General features: G+C 32.5%; 1 protein-coding gene across 5 annotated transcripts in view; it reads right to left on the bottom strand.

Moving 5' to 3' along the window:
* The window catches only part of Ey (eyeless), a 38,900-nt gene extending 21,117 nt beyond the window's left edge, over window positions 1–17,783 (bottom strand). Inside the window, exons 1-4 of one of the 5 annotated variants that reach the window (XM_008193778.3) lie at window positions 17,500–17,783; window positions 13,826–13,944; window positions 9,285–9,450; window positions 6,058–6,259 (exon numbers count right to left, since the gene is read on the bottom strand). In XM_008193778.3, the coding sequence (XP_008192000.2) occupies window positions 6,058–6,259; window positions 9,285–9,450; window positions 13,826–13,844 (387 nt within the window). In that variant the 5' untranslated portion in view covers window positions 13,845–13,944; window positions 17,500–17,783. 5 annotated transcript variants of the gene reach the window in all.
* Between the last annotated feature and the right edge of the window lie 271 nt (window positions 17,784–18,054).

The following is an 18,054-nucleotide window of genomic DNA, read 5'->3' as shown; positions in this document are numbered from 1 at the left end:
GGTTTATCAATTTATCGTAGTCCCCTATAATTAAATAATTAAGGATTTTTTTGGATATGGTTGGTTGGAACAAATGACAAATAAAACAAATATCTTCAAATTTTAAATTCAATTTTCAAGAAAATAAATATGTTGTCTGTGAATTAATCATCAGTTTGTCGTGTAAAAAACAAATATGCAGCAAAAGACGGATTCCTATTTCATTTTGTTTATTATGACAATTTTTGCTAAATTATTACATTTCTGCGTTAAATAAAACGAGAAAATTAAAAATTGTTATTTTTAAATAAAAAAAATTAAAATTAAAATAAAAAATATTATTTTTAAATTTTGACCTAATTAGGTGATTTTTCAGCTCTGTTTATTTAAGCAAGAAACTCAAAAACGTGTTGAAAACGTAGAAATAACACGCTTTCCGACTAAATTGTCATTTTCAGTTTATTCTTGACAAAGTTTCGTTCAAAAACAATCGAAATCGAGTTGAACATTTTATTTGTGTGATTTTGGGGCGTATTTTGAGAAGATTTTACAAAATAAATAAGTTTGAGGTTCAAAAACGAACAAGATGGCTTTTTATCTCAAATGCGTGTTTATAAAGAAAAAAACACATCACTTGTTTCAATTGTTTTTCTATTTTATCCAAAAAAATGAATAAAAATTAAACGAAAATACTTTTATTGCATGAAATATTAACAGTCTAGTCCTCGAAACCATCTTGAAATCAGCTTGTGACGATCGACCAATACATTCGTTTGGAATTTTTTTGTCTATGCATTATCTTTGCTTTCTTATTGGCTGAGCGCATTGAAAGGGCATGACTCAGATTGGCTTTCGAAACAAAACAAAACAAAATATATTTGGCAATTTTATATTTATTGAAAATTGTTCCTTTCCATGAAACGAAATTTGTTTCACTAATTACAATTTTTTATAAGAAGAATAGTAATTGACAAAAAAAAGAAATTTAATACAAATTGTATCAACGTCCTAAAAAGGGGAAAATATTATTTTTGAACTAATTTCTCTTTTCGGTTTGACAAAAAGGTCAAAGAAGTAATTATTTCTTTGTAAGTTTAATTAAGTAATAACAATAATACATAGTAACAAAAGCGTTTGTTAGAAAAAAATGTGAAAATGTCTAGTTTATTCGTTTGATGCAAAATAAGCGAAACATTTCATTTTGTTTAGGATTACACTTGGAATTAATGAACAAAATTCAAGACTATTTAAATTCTTGATTTTTTGCCTTATTCTTGAATAACTTTTTTAGCTCATAAGTTAAAAAAGGTATTTATAAGCTTGTAAAAAGTAAGAATAACTCACCTCTCGACCGAATTTTGTAATTTTTTGGGCTATTTTGGACGAAATTTCTCCCGAAAACTAACGGCATAGAGTGAAACATGCAAAGTAACTTTAATTCCATTTTATTTTTGTGACTTTTAGGCGTGTTTCACGAAAACACCACCACTTTTAACTTATTTTTTGGTTTTTAGATATTTTTTGATCCAATTTTGTAAAATAAGTGAGTAATTGAGTCAAAAATGCACGGTAGGCGTCATTTTCATTTTGGGTGACTGTACGTAATCAGTATTTCTTTGCGTGCTGAATGCGTACCTATTTGGAAATTGTTTTAAAATTAATTAGAGGAATTTGAATGTTTGAAGTTTTTTGGATTTATTCTGGATGAATTTTACAGAATTTTTCATGAAAAATCCACATTTGTTTCTTTCCACATTTAGTTTGTCGTGTAATCACTCGTAAGCTTGACGAGTTGTTGGTTCGTAATCACCTGAAGCTTGACGATTCAATATTTTCCATTTTCCTCTCACGTTAGTTATTTTTAATTTTTTTGGCTTCGCGTCCACTTTGAACAAATCGATTTCCATTGTGTTTCCGGCGCATCGCGAACCCGCTAAACCGAATAAAACTCCACAACAATTTGTCATTAGTGTTAAAACAAGTCGGAAAGCAAACTCGCAAAAACTGTGTAAATATCATCACATTTGGCCCGACGCGGTCATAAATTCGAAATTTTCGCGGATGCCATTAATTCTAAAAGCATTTTTAAGTCTGGCAAAAGTTTTTTTCTTGGTCGACCAGCTGCGTTCTAACCCTATTAATGGACAGATAAAGTTATTTGACGAGCCGCCGCATATCTCCGCCAGAAGATAGGCACGGCGGGGGCGGACGACGGACCGCATTGATTGGAGCATCTCCCAACCAGTCAAGCGAGAGGAATCAACTTTAAAACGGTACTGAAACAGCATTCCCCCAACATTACCCCTCAAACATTTTCTGAAACGTAGCATTCGGTAAAACCGTCATGATAACGGCCTTTAATTATACTCCGCCATGGCAAAATTAAAACGGAGCGGGAGAGGCTCAGTGCGAGCTCTCCAAGAGGATTTATTCACAAACTAGATTTTAAATACGGGTAAATAACACTTCTTACAGTTTCATTGCTGCATCTTTCTTGCAAACTTGAAGCTTAAACTGTTTCTATAACTCGTAAAACGTTGAATGGAGTGACTTATTATACGTATTTTAAGTAAAAAATCGAAACTATCGCTTTATCAAAATTTAAGATGAAACAAAGTAAATAATAATACACTCCGTAAAGAATGGAGCGATTTTATCAGTCTGTGTTGTTTCTACTTTTATACCTATATATGAAGTATGTACTTTCTGTTTAACATTTACCTTGAATTTCCATTTATTTTATACATTTTTGGTTAAAGTTTAGAGTGAATTGGAAAATTAAACAAGAAATAACGTCTGTAATTATTTAATATTGTAAAATTTTAAGCACAGCTCTAAATAAAAAAAATTTGGCGTACAGAATTATTGGCCTAAGCTTCAAAAATTATAAATTAGTTATAATCGTAGATTAATAAATTTCTAGTTAAACACTGGCCTAAACCGAACGTTTAATTTTTTATTTTTCCGAGATTATGAATAAATTATTTATTTACAAAAATGTGGATTGAATTACACTCTTCTTTTGAACGCTTCAGACATACCTAAATATTTCAAAAATTCGAGATTAATTGGAGAAGTAAATTAAATTTATGTTATTGATGGTAGAAGTATGTATTTTTTCAGAAAATAAAACAATTGCAAAATTAAATCTCACGTATTATGTATATGAAATGTTTTTGTAAAAACGCATAAGTTTTATAGGGTAGGAAAAAAAATGTTAAAATTTCAAAATTATTAGTTTAAGAAGAGTGAAGGACCTATCTTGTTCTACTGTAGGTTGGTATAACAAAAAAAGCAGTGTGTAATTATACCTAGATATCTCTGTTCTAAAATAGGTGTGTATATTGAAAACTACTTATGTATATTCAAAAAGGACACTCATTGTGGAACGAATTCAATAATAAACTGTATCTATTACTTTTATAACATCTGAAAATTTCTCAAAAACACAGATTTTTCAGAATTAACAAGGATATTTAAAAGGCAAACTGTAAACAAAAAAGCATAAAAATTACGAAACGATATTTAAAATGGTTTTAGCCCTTTTTACAACATTCAATAAATGAAAAAGTCCAAAGTTGGCCGATTTTTCCAAATCTGTTTTATGTTGGAAGGGCAAGGTTTTTTAGGTAATGACTAAAAGACAAAGCTAAAACCTTTGATAAAACATAAACTGTGCAACAACATGGTTAGAACAAAGTAATATTTTGTTTAAAAAATAAATAAAAAAAAATTAATAGAAAACGAAATCTGGAGAAATGCAGTACAAAATTTATTCTTTCATTTTGTTAAGAGTAAGACGTGGACGTAAATTTTTTTCAAATTAAAATCTCTTAAATTTTTAACCCGTTAAATTTTTGTCCATACAATATTACTGCTGCCTGTTTTCTCTTTTTTTTTTTAAATCTTACTTCAACATAAGTTATAGTCCAGGAACTTGTAATAACTAACGTGTAAGGGTTTTCTCTAAGCTTTAAATTTAAAAATAGATTATTTTTTAAATATATACTTACTAAAATCAGCTTTATAACGGACAGGACACAAGCAATCCTTTTGATAGTTTTTTAATACTTATCATAAATTAATAAAAATTTTACAGTAAATATTTTCTAAACACATATAAAAACATTATATATATATATATATATATATATATATACGAGTATATATATTATTTATATATATATAATACTTTATATATATATAAACGTTATATATTTTTTTAAATTGTTGATTTTATATGGAGATTCGTTTAAACCTGAGAGCCAGAACGAACCACCATTTTAAAATTTTGGTTCAATAAAAACCACCTTTTTGAAAATATTCTCTTCAAATTTAATTTATAGTTACTTATATTACTTTATATTTAATTTTAATTTGTAGACTTGTAAAAAAGACGACTGATGGACTTTTCTCATCGTAGCATAGAATAAATGTCGACTAATTTTGGCTGTTTTAACAAAATTGCTGAATGTAAATAAAGTAAAAATATAAATAATTCAATCAAATACAAGACAAAATGACTAAAATATTGCACTTATTTCGTTATAGCATTAAGTTTTTATAGGAATGTGCAAGGAATGTTAAAAATAAGAGCCAAAAACGCTATGTTTACCTATGTATTTCAAATTTTGTATTTTTTTAATTCTATATGTTACAACCAAAATTCTAGAAGAATTTAAGTCTACAATTACCTACGCAAATTTTGAAAAAAAAACAATTTGAATTCTACACATTCAGACTTAATAGATTATAAATCAATTCACCAGAAAACTCCGACTTACTAATAATATGAATGAAATTAGTATAATTTTTTTCTTATAATAAGCACTCTCTGTACTCTCATCGTTGTTCACAGGCTGCAGCTGTTTGGATTTTTTTCTGTGTCAAACCGTTAGGTACTTACAGCTAATTTCTCTGAAGCAAACTTACCCAAAGCAGTTTAATAACAATTCTTAATAAGACAAGTAAGACAAAGCCGTTTGAAATTTAATAATTCTGAATTAAAATTCAAACGAAATATTTCTTTTCTATTACTGAACGTTTGTAAAGTTCCTGTCAACTAAACTCTAACTTGAAGCAAATATTTAAGTCTAAAGATAAATAAACACAATCCTGTACTGTTGAATGAATGTGTTTTTCCTGTTGTTTAATTCAAAGTTTGCAAAATGTATGCACTGTCGTGGGAGCGAATAAATTGTGTTTTTAGTGGAGATTTTGAATGAGGTGGCCGTCAGAAGAAAGACCTTGCGCATTTAGGAGAAAAATCCATAACGTTTTTGTTTTGAGGAATAGAGACATCGCGAGCAATGGGAGATGAGGGACGTTGCCATGGAAATTTGCATGCATCCAATAAACGGTACTGTGAAGATTTACTCATCCTTCGTGAGGTCAGGACTTGTTAGAATCTCACAGTTCAGAAAGAACAATAAAGTATTATTGCTTGACGAAACAGACGCACAGAGAGAAAAAAATAATTATGAGGAAAACTTTCGTTTTATTAAATTTTCCTTAAAATTTGATATAAAAGTCAGGTCGAGACCCTCGCGCTGAAAAATGACGCATAATCAGAGCGCCTGCAATATTCTTTCATAGTTTCCCGTTTTAAAGAGCTGCTCCTTTATTATCAGGCCGGGGTGTCGGGGGTTGCCGGAGGGGCGTCTGTCTAATACGCGGAAGAGTGAAGTTATATAAGAGGCTCGTCACGCAGGTTAAACCGATGATTACAAACTGATTAAACCTGATGCTGTTATCGTAAGCTTATGCTTCCGTTTAGCGGGTGCAGCCCCCTTTTCGGGCGTGATCGATCGAGGACTCGCACTTTCCAACTTGAACAAATTTATGTAAACACTTTGAAGGAAGACTGGAAAATAAATCATTGCTGTAAACATCAGCGCCGTGCAAAACATCGCATAAATCCGGGCTAGTTTTGAAAAATATTAGCTGGAATATTAAAATTTTAATTATAGATATCTCATGTCACATCTTGGTGGTTGTCGAGTTCTCATGCATGTCTCCGTTTCCACGTCACCAACCATAACATCACCACTACTACACTTGTCAGGGTGTATTACTTACGCTCGGTATGTTGTCGTTGGTACAGACGCCCTCCTGCAGCAGTCGATCTCGGATCTCCCAGGCAAAGATCGAAGGACACTCGCGTTTGTACGATGATATTTTTGACACTACTTCGGCGGTCGCCACTCGGGGCTTTGAGCCCCCGATTGCCCGAGGTCGGATTGAACCCGTCTCGTAGTACCTGGGGGAAGAGGCCAAACAGCTTTAAAGACATACATACCTGAAAAGGACTTACTGACTTTCACAAATATGTACACAAATTTACCTTACACAAGTCCAATTTCCAATATTAAATCTCATAGCCCAACAAGTTTTACGTGTTCGGGGGCTGAATGCAATTTTTTATTGGATTTTTTTTGTTATTTTTATTGAAAGAAATTTTAGAAAATTTAACTGAAATTTAAAACTGTTTTGTTTTTGTTTTGGACTTTCTGTTCAAAAAAACATATAAATGAGTGGTTTCTGTCCATTGTTTAATGCAAAATACACATTTTTATTGACTTTTTCGTAAAATCACGTTTTTAGATTAGGAAAGTTTTATCTGCTTGCTAGTTTCGTCTCTGAGAAAAATCATATCACGTACTTGTACCTAATTAAAATTTTCGAGCATAAGAGGACAAATTTGAGTTTAACTTGTAATGGATTAAAAAAACTGTAGAAAAAAAATATATATGGAATTTATAAAGTACTAGTACATAAGTGGTAATACTTATTAGTTTTATTATTGATGTAGGCATGTTGCTTCTGTATTTGTTGGTTTCTTACAGACACATACAGATAAAATTTTTGTAAACAGAGCTTGGAAACTATGGAATTATGCATGGACTACAGAGAACTATAACTTAGGAGACGAAATGAAATACAAAAATGCACCAAGAAAATAGTACGGCAGAGTAAAAATGAAGGCGCTTCGAGCGTTATACCGTCTCGGAGCTAAATTGTTTTAAATTAATTTAAATCCAACCAATTCACAAATTACTTGAAAAAAAATACAGAAATAAATGTTCAGCTTTGAGCCCTTAACAAACTGAAAAACACTGACGACAATTTTTTTATAAAAAACATGTAAAAATTATTAAAAATTTAAAATTTGCTCTTCGATCCTTATTTTTCAAGATGCTGCAAATACGGTTAAAGATACAAGAAAAGTGGTAGAAAGAAATTTGTAGGGAATTAAATTTCCTTTACAAAAGTTCGCAAGACGATATCTCTATCGCCAACGGTTTAGGCCCCAAAAACATTCAAAGACGCTCCAGCAACGAATTCGTTTCATTTTATCGGTGGTCAAGTAGCAGAAAGTTAATTTATACCTAAACTGTAGAAGATAAAAACATGGTGCCGCTGACTTTTTTATAGAAAATTTAATTCTCTACAAATTTGTTCCTTACACTTTTTCTGTATCTTTAACAGTATTTCCAGCGTTTTGATAAAAATGCGACGGTGCGCAAAGAATTATCAATTTGCGTTCCACCTTATATTTTTGCGAACGCTGCGAATACGGTTGAAGATATAAAAAAAGTGTAAGAAACAAACTTGTGGAGAATTAAATTTTCTACAAAAAAGTCCGCGACACCATTTTTCTATCTTCAACGGTTTAGTTATAAATTAACTTTCCAATACTTGACCACCGGCCAAATGAAGCAAATCTTCAGCGTCTTTGAACGACTTTGGGACCTAAATGGTTGAAAGTATGGATATGGTCTCGCGGACTTTTTTGTAGGAAATTTGAAACTTTGTTCCTAACATTTTTCTTACATCTGTAACCGTATTCGCAGCGGTTTGAAAAATATGGAGCAGAGTGCAAATTGGTGAAAGTTTGAAATTTTGTTAAATACGGTTTACAATAAAATTTTTGCATTATGTTTATTTCTTACTATTGGGAATTTAATGCTCTACTGGCCTGTATTTTTTTGTTTCTCTTGTGCTAACCGTTATACTAACACAACCATTTTTTTAAACTCATTGCTCTGAAAACGAGAACTGCGCTCCCTGGCGACATTAACGGAACTATCGAGGACGGAACGTTTAATTTGTACGTTGTTTTATATCCCAACCTTTAGATATCCGTAGCATAAACAAATCAATAGATTCCACCTTCTTTTGAATTTTTTTGAAAGGGAAAGTACCGATAAAAGCACTCAAAAACAAGCAAAAAAGCTACTTTCAGGAATTTAAACACGAGCATCTCTTTTCCTCTAAAGGAGGATTTTGGTTTTAGACAGTAAAGACTCGTAGGACAACGTTCAAAAGAATTCAAAACGAATTGAAACATTTTTTATTTGTTTATTAATTATACAAATCAATAATTGCAATTAGATATCAAGAAACACTAAAATCACTAAAATATTTTAAGTCAAATGCCAAGCAAAGACGTAAAAACAAATATTTCGCTATTTTTTTAATTGGTTGTTTTGAAATCCACAAAATTATTTGCTGTAGTAGGTAAAAAAAAATGTTGATCCAAAAATTTTGAACAAAAAATTTTACGAACTACGAATAAAAATCCAAATTTGTGGATGCAAATCTAGATCTTAGGTTCTGGAAGAAAGAAAGTTGAAAAAGTAAGAAAGTCCAAAAAAATTACGGTTATATGGCATGTAGAATTCTGGTCACTAGACGGAGCTTTAATTGTTCAAAACGTCGTCTGTGTTGATTGACAACAAAAAGTTTAACAAAGATTGACATCTCTGCTCAGTAGCGAAATAATTTTCAGAACCTGAACCTGAAGCTGTAGTAAGTTCCTAAAGTGTTTACATTTAAAATAAACCATTCTGGTTACGTAATTTAACTGAGAAATTTAATAAAAAAGTTGCATTTTGGTTTAGTAAAGGACAGTTTCACCATCTGAATTCACAGATGGCTGATTCAAATTCTGAATTTACGCCATCGGTTTGGGAGACTGAAGAGGATATATTGAAAGACATCGAGGATTTTGACGAGTACTCGTCACCAAGTGACGCCAAAATGCCCCAATCTTTGGTCGACTACTATGCAAAAATAAAGAAAACTCGTGAATTACTGGACGAAATTGACAATGAAGCTGAGAAGCGAGAAGAGGAGCGGAAACAAAATCCGGCTCCTGAAAAAACTCCAGAAAACGACATACGAACCCCTGCAGTTTTCAGAGTTCTCAAAAACGAGGACAAGTAATTACTGTTTGTGTCCTGTTACTGTTTTGGTTTCCAAATGTGAATAAATGTTGCGTTTGTGTTGTAAAATGTGATTACCTGCCAAGTATTTTGGAGACACATCCATTGGAGACTTGCAGTATCCTGGAGATGTCACAGGGCCGGGCTCCGGAATGAGCAAGTTCGACGATCTTCTGTCTGGTGGAGTCCGGCAAGGGTCGCCCGCTGACGAACACCCCCCCTAGCTGGTTCACACCGCTATGACCTGCCCACAGTCGTGCCAGAGTTAGAGCCCGATTAGACATCAGCGAATTATTTTTTACTATACACAGACAAAGCTGCACCCACTGTGCACATCATACGGTGTGAGAAACGAGCTAAAGAATGATCTCGTCAATTGACTACCTTGCACAGGACGAGGACACGCACGAAGGGCCAATGTCGCAACGACGGGCCAGCGAGGCAACTCGCAGGACGACGTTCTTAATTCTCTACAGTTATTTTTTCTAAGACCATAAACAGATTTTTTTAATAAAACACTTTGTTGTTTTGTTTATTTCAAAAAAAACAGAATGGCTATGGTCTTGGTAACATGATAGGAGAGATAAAGAACTAGAAGTCCGTCGAGTTGTGCTCGTGGGGTCGCCGGCGCCCGGCGTGCGGGTCCTCGTGAGCGCCCTACACTTCAAGATGATTACAACATCTTGATTACCTGTAAAAGAGAAACTGGTTGCAAAAAAAACACAAATGTGAGTATTGCCAGCGCGTGGTTTTCCGCATCAAAGTTTCTCTGGGGATTTTTCGCAATTTATTCGGGGATACGTGCGAGGACTAGTAAGTTGTTCGTCTGTCGTTGGAAAGTAAAGGAACTGACAAGTGTGAGGGAATTCCAGAAGAAATCACGGGAAACGGAAAAATTCTCCTAAAAACGTCAATCACCCATTTCTCCGATAAAACCGAAGAACGACAAACTTCCATTCTGATGTGAATTTTAATCAAATTTACCCGAAAGCTACGTTTTATTTAATTGATTTCATTTGTAACGAACAAATCTCGATAAAAACGCTCAAGTGTTTAGACGCTCCCTCTGCATCATTGACCCTCTGTCGATACTAATAAATACAAATACGGAGCAAACATAATGGGTTCGGAACTGTTACACAGACGCAGGGCTGACAAACATCGGTAAATGTGGGATGAATAGACTAATCCCGGACCATGTCCGACGATATCCCATGCGTTTACACCCGGAGCGCGTTCATTCCACCAAATAAACCCCTCACACAACCAAATCTCAGCCAAAAAAAATATTCACAATTTACTACTTTGAACGACTGTATAAGTACAGACGGATTAATCTGGTGTACGAAACTAAAATAAACCGATTAACAACAATTCTCATTATTTATACTTTTTACCTAATATAAGTGAAGGAGTTAATGGATAAAAGGGCTAACTATTTTTTACGCGACGAGCTTTCAGAGTTTCATTTCGAAAAATTGCTAAAGGTTTGCAATTATGTTAGCTAGGGTTTAGTAAATTAGATAATTAAATAGGTATATAAATATTTACTAAACAAGAAAATAGCCACTTTCAGTTAGAATTAAGTTAAATGTGGCCACAAAATCCATAAATTTTGGACATGATACTTTTTGAAATAAAAAAACATAGGCATATAAAAGATTAATTTATTCTTATAAAGCAGGTATGTCCGTAAGTCACTATGCAATTAATAGTTATTTTAAATAAATTTTAACAAAAAGTATTAGCTGTTTCAAAACTATTTAAACGTCAACGTCGCATTTTACCGAATTATTTTTTTTAAATAAGATTGATAAAATTATAAAATATTTATTGATGATTACATTAAAAGTATAAATAACATTAGCTATTATTTTTTTGAAGTGCATAAATAATTATAACAACTAATTTCTAGAAAAATGCGACGTTGGCGTTTTTATAGTTTTGAAACAGCTAATACCTGTTCTGTAAGTCATCATTCACTGACAAATATCTTTCAATGTATGCGGCACTTTTTACTCGGATGCAAGTTTCCATTATTACCCTGCATTTTTATTTTACTTACAGTCTGTGGGCTGTAAGTGAATATTACATATCAACCTATGCCACTTGAAATACCTTCAAAACAGTTGATTTTGCAACAAATGTTGATTTAAAGTGATGTTTTTTAATTTGACAAGAATCTGACGTTTATTGATTTTTCATAAAAATAAAATAAATATAAAATAAATACAATAAATAAAATAAATAAAATAAATAAAGTAAATAAAATAAATAAAATAAATAAAATAAATAAAATAAATAAAATAAATAAAATAAATAAAATAAATAAAATAAATAAAATAAAATAAAAATAGCTTACTAACCACAAACTGTAGGTACGTTCTTTTTTTTTGTCTCGAACGCTTAGGAAACTTCGAAACCCTTGGTTCCCCAATATTTTCAATAACTTGAAAATTTGTAGAAATATATCAATGTGTTAAGCATATTTTAATTAGACGTTATTAAAATATTTCAAATTTGTAAAAAAAGTCATTTAAAAAAAAATACACAGCCCTTTCATCTATTAAGCTCCTCAAGTATAATTACTATATATATTTGCTTTTTACTAGTATTACTAGTATTGTCTTTAACAGAATTATTAACTAAAGAGTAGAAAACCTAATGTAAAAAAGTAGTAGGTATGTTAATAGACTTGAAATAGAAAAAACATTCTCAAATCAATACCACATAAAGCCTTCCATTTAATGTCATCTTCTCATGGCTTCAGCATGAGAGTATGTTTTACTTTTATAATTTAATTAAAATTTCATAACTTCAGTGGCCGCTGTTGCCTTTAAGTTCCTCGTGACAGGATAACGTTTATTCCATCTTTCTTCCTTCAATGTTTTACTTTTGTTTAAGTTATTTTCCGGGGTGAAGATGATTGGTTCGAAACATGTTCCATTTTTAATTATTTTGACAATAAACTAATCCAATTTTGTCCAATTTGGAATTATACGTAAAGTTTTTTTTAATAAAAACATGATTTAAAATGCTTGTTTCTGAATTTTGTATTAAGTCTTGTTTAAAGTGAAGTATGAATTATGTGAAGGCTAGAGCAGCTTTCTAATTAGTGAGTGATCGATGTTCTTTGGTGGAAAAGCATCGATTGAATAGCTCGCACCCCAACCTGGCCGTAACTAACACAAGCTTACCACTGCTCAGCAAAAGTACAAAAGCTTTAATCACAATTTGTTATGCTTTTCATGGGCTTATTTGACGTTTCAATTTGCGAAAATCAGCGAAACTATCGGTGAAATTCGCTCGGATGTCCGCGGTTTTAACTTTTGTGTGAAGATAAAAATTCCATATAAATATAAAGAAGCTCTAACAAAACCCCATAAATCAGTAAAATCAGTCTTTCGGCGGCACAAAAGGCTTTTATTCGCATCTCCACGTGACAAATGGAATCTGGTAGTGAAAGGTGAACAGTCCTCGATTTTTATATATCCAGAACACGCATGAAGGATTTCTACGTATCTTGCAGGGGTGGGCCAACGTCTCACGTCCCCATTCAGAGCCTAGAAGTCGCTTCTCCAACACAAAGACACCCCTCACTGGGTGTATTATCATAGGAAGTCTCACTTGTCACCGCCACTGCTTCTTTATGTCTCATTGATATTTATTATTGTTAGTTTTGGAGCTTCCGCGGGGATCTGATTTATTGCTTGATAGTTCTTTTTCGCTGCGCAAAAAACCGTTTCATTGATTCCTTTGCATAAGAGCACTCGCCATGTTTTCATGATTTTGCCAAATCAAACCAAATTTAAAGAGGGTGAGCTCGGCCGGATCATCGGCCAACAACTCAACTGTAAAATTTTCATCTTGAAACAGAATATCGATTGGACTGGGAAAGTTCTTTATGATAACCTTTGTAGAAGCTTTCCTTTTATTTTTTTGCCGCTGCCGTTACTCGAGTGGACGTAGGCATATATTGCTGGAGAATGGAGGAGATTCATGCATTTTAACGTTATCGCCACCAACACATTTTCTTTGTTATTTATGTTATTACCGCTCTTACGACGCCCGACTCTCTCTAAAGCGCAATTATTTACGGCTTCTAGGCCGCCACAACTCCATTACTGATGGATTTTTTATGCCAACTCCTACATTTATTTTTATTATCTATATAAATTAATTTCCAGTTTTATCGATCGTGTGCTGGCGAACTCGAACGCTGGCTTTTTTAGACCGTAAATATTCTTAAGTACCGGACGCCACACTCGGGCGATTCACCAAGAGAGCGTCGGTCACCCTCGAGGAAAATCACTTACGACACCAAATAACTAACGTCTTCACAATGGACCCGCGCACCAACGCAATTTTGTGCCATTTTTTCAAATGCACCATTTCAATAAGTTCGCCCACAAGCGCAATAAATTTCCTCCAGACGGACTATTAATTGTCCCAACAATACTTCATTTAGTAATAATCTTTATGAAGTATAATTCATGACTGACTTGTATCTGGAATAGGCAATTAGCCTTGCGAAATAAACGTAATTTAAATGGTGACAGCTTTATGTTGGTTTTGATCTAGGAGCTACGAAATGGGAAAGATGATTTTTAAGTTATTACCTTTACCTTTGTGTGCCATATCGTCTACGGATGTGATAGCGGATGGCCATGGTGCCACCGCCCCCAGCTGCTGTGCCGGGAGAATGATGGTGTTATATCACTGCACAAAACACAACACGCTGAAACAAAAAAGCCAATTTACGGGGCTGAAAAGCCAAAGCTCAACACAGAAAATTTTGTTTGGTTTTAAAGTCATCATTTATAAAAAATTCGTAGTTGCTTTCGTCATTAAAAAATCATTTCCGGTAGTGTCGCAAGAGCGGGTCAGCATCGGAAGACTGAGCTTAATTTAATTAACTTTATCAATAGCCGAATCGGCAATGAAACCAAGAGGCAGTTAAACTCCCCCCTGTTGGTGAGATTCCCGAGTATAGTGCGACGGAAGCGCGTTCAGACTGTCTCATTCAATACAAAAGCGTCTCGGCGTCGATCGACGCTCGTCCACATTTACCGAAACCAACTCTCCCTCTCGAGGTGTTTATTATATCGAGTAGTAAATGACATCAAGCACTCTAATACACCACTTCACGTGCAGAAACGGTTTAAATAGGTTCTAGTTAGTTGCCACCCCAGCAGCAGAGAAAATGAAATAAAGTCGACAATTAAGTAAATAAAAACAGGTAGTTATAAAAATAAACCTAATTATGTTTCTTGCGACCAAAGAATGAATGTCAAGGAGAGGATATTCACAACACGCTTCTCTCATCTTGTAATAAATTGCGTTTAAACTACTTGGCCAACCTGAGAGCGTATAGCGTTGGCACACTTTATTAACGATTATTAGGTTAGAGAAGCTTTATTTACCTTTGGAATTACAAAGGGATGGAGAAAGAAAACCCTCTGGATACCGGCTTAACTAAATACGGTTTTATTACCAAGTGTTACAACTCGATATCTAATATGGAGCTTAATCAAAACTTTACCTCGCCATTTCATATGAGCTGCATTCATTACCAGTTAACTTTTAATTTGATAACTAACGGTGAACCCTTACAAAGATACTGAGTCTCAAAATAACTTTATTTGAAAAGGCTAATTGGGATTTTTTCTAAGTTTTAGCACAAAAACATTGTAGCTTTTTATTTCGGAAATTTTGTGCGACCCTAGAAGTCGGTTTACAGACAGCGCGTTAAATTTTTAATTTTTTAATTAATTAAAACCTTCTGTAAACCGGCCTATATTAATTAATTTTAATTATGAAAAAAGGTAGAAAAAACCTGAAAAAAGCACCTACCTAAAGAAAAATAACATACCTAAAGTATTTAAGAGCAAAAGCTGATTTCTGTTTTTAAAATATAAGTAGTAAAAAGGTTAGTTTTAGTAGCAACAATGTACATTATTCATTGGCATTATTGTTACTTTAGGAAGCTATAATAACTCCACCATCACAGATCATTTTTTGTTGGTGTTAAACACTACACAGACATCAATAACATTATTGGTATTTTACTGTAATAGGTGAAAAGACAAGTAAAGGCCTAAAATTCTGACAAAGTTATATTACCTAAATTTTATTTGAAGTTAGTATGTACAAGTAATTATAGACACAAAAAAAATTCAAAAATCGTGCGAAATCAACATTAAAACAATATTAATATAAATATAAGTTGGAATGAAATGACATTTTTGCCTTTGAAAAATTTGACGGAGATAAGTTTGTATTCTGGTTAATTTCTCAAAGACGCTGTAGGAACACATCTATGAAAATATTTTTTGGTGATTGCGGTTCGTATTATACGGTGGCGAGCAAAAAAATGCTCAAATGTACCAAAATGTGTCTTATGGTGACGATATTAAAATTATTGACCAAAATTAAAACTGGGAATATCCTGTTTTAGCAAAAATGCAAGGTCCAGTTTATTTTCTTTTTAAAAAGTACGCACTCTTCTCAACTAAAACTTTTATTTATTTTTTTCAATTTGACTAGTAAAAGATTTATCAAAAAAATGGCTCACATTAAAAAAATTGTAAGTGTAATTATTCAAATTAGAGTACAAAAAACAAGCCTAGGCATAAAAGTATCTTACAATTTAGGGTATAAAACACCGGGTGCTCAAAAACCGGCGCACCAACTCAATGGAATGTATGGTAGAAGAATGCTTACGTCTAAAGGTAAAAATAGTAAAAAATTCATTGTAATAAAGTTACTGATAAATAATGAATTTTAAATAAATGATAAGTAGCAACGTTGTCTAATAATCGTGACCTCAACAGAATTCGATCAACAATAAAAATCATTTTTGAGACAGTTCCCTAGAAAATAATCCCCAGTGGTGACACATCTACAAATTAATTTTTTGATAATTTTTTTTTAACCAAAAAACAAAAGTCTGATTGTAATTTAAAAATAATAATTATTCATGATTTTATTAGGAACGATTGCCTCGTGTGAAACATAAAAACCTGAAAAATAATTATAACTGAAGAAGTTACCAAATAAGTTGACAGCTAGATTTTTTTAAATGTAACTATGAAACTTTTTTTTCAAAATTTTTCCTGTAATGCCGTAATCTAAGTTGGTGCACCGGTTTTTGAGCACCCTGTATAATTTTAAAAAACGTTGAAAATAGTACGATATGTTTAATGAATCATATTAAACCACAATCTCTTTACTATTGTTTAACTATATCCACATACTTAATTTTGTATTTTTTTATCAGCATCATCTTGATTGTTTTTAATGAATCATGTATTACTACCTTTTTCTTTTACAATTCTGACAAAATTTTTGATTAAAAAAAAGCTCAAAAATATCTAATCTACTGCCCAATGTAATAATGTATTCAAAAATATTCTTAAAATCACTTGTATTTGTTCATAAGAATTTATTTTTCTTATCTATCCTATCTATGATAGATTCATATAACAATATGAATAGGGGTAAGTGTCCCAAAAAATTATTCTTTGATTTAATGTATGAAAGAATGTATGAGAAGGCAAAAAAATCTAAAGTATGGACAATAATTAATTACGAAAAAAAATAAGAAAATAGGGTCACGATCTAAGAACTAAAAAACAACTGATTCAGACAAGTAAAAATGCAAAGTAGAAATTACTATAATAAATAACTAATTGAAGTAAAAACAGTTTTTTAAAATTTACAAGAAAAAATATAGATATAAAAAAGAACAATTAAAAAAAATTCTTAATAAAGCACCGATTTTTCTTTTTTTAAAATGGCAACTGACATAGCACGTACTTATAAATTTAGAACCACCATAAAAAAATATGATTTTTTTAAAATATGAAAATCATTTTTTGTAAGTTTTATTATTTTTCCATTGACATTCCTTTTGTCGCAGCCGAAGTGGCTGAAGGTTGACGAAACCACTAAACATTTTACATTTTTTACAAACATATTCACACAAAAATTGCAATAATTCTAAAACAATAGTTGATACACAAACGGTAAAAAAACTTGTGGTTAAATGTCTGAATATTAATAATAATTTGTAAAATTTAATTAATTAAAGTTTTGCCGCCGGATGTTCAATAGGTGTCAAAAAGAACCAATAAATGTATCTAAAATGAATTCAAAATTTTGAATGTGGTGTTTTTAGTGTAACTCTTAATAGCCATATGAGTTGTTATTTTTTTATTTCGGTTTAATAAATTTAAAGACTTGTAATAATGCCTTGTGTGCTATATATCGTATGCTTCGTTGGTGGACTTACATTAAAACGTCGTCGGTCAAGAAGGCCCAAAGTTTATATCACCATAACATAAGTCACAGAACCGAGTAAAAATGGCAATAAGATAGCACCACGCGATTAAAAATCACAGCGTTTAATCGAAACGAAAGTGTAATCGGAATTATTTAAAGACAATTAAACAATTCCGAAATACTTGATTAGAACTGTTTAGAGTCAATGAGTTGTTAAAGACACGTTCAGTTCCAACCGGTCAAGCAACAACTGTACTGTGTATACAGCACGAGAACAACTGATACTTCAAATCTATCATATGCCTAAAGCTCTACACCTATCTAGGTGTGTACAACTGTCAAAGCTCTCAGCTCGTCGACCAATCCCAGGCCAGAGCTTTCGTCTACCTCCAATAACAGAAGCGGTAGGCTGAGTCTAAATCATCGATCCAACATATGAAATTGCTCATTCGCGCGTGATGGGATTTCACCGCTGAGAGGACGCCACCAGTCTCACTGCTAAACTAGACTCTCGCTTGGGGGAGCTTCCGTCGACTAGGGGAGCGCCATTTCTGAGCGGGTAATC

The sequence above is a fragment of the Tribolium castaneum genome, chromosome 9 (assembly GCF_031307605.1).
Source record: "Tribolium castaneum strain GA2 chromosome 9, icTriCast1.1, whole genome shotgun sequence".
NCBI lineage: Eukaryota > Metazoa > Arthropoda > Insecta > Coleoptera > Tenebrionidae > Tribolium > Tribolium castaneum.
The sequence above is the reverse complement of the archived record's forward strand: the minus strand, read 5'-3'. Positions and strand labels throughout refer to the sequence as shown.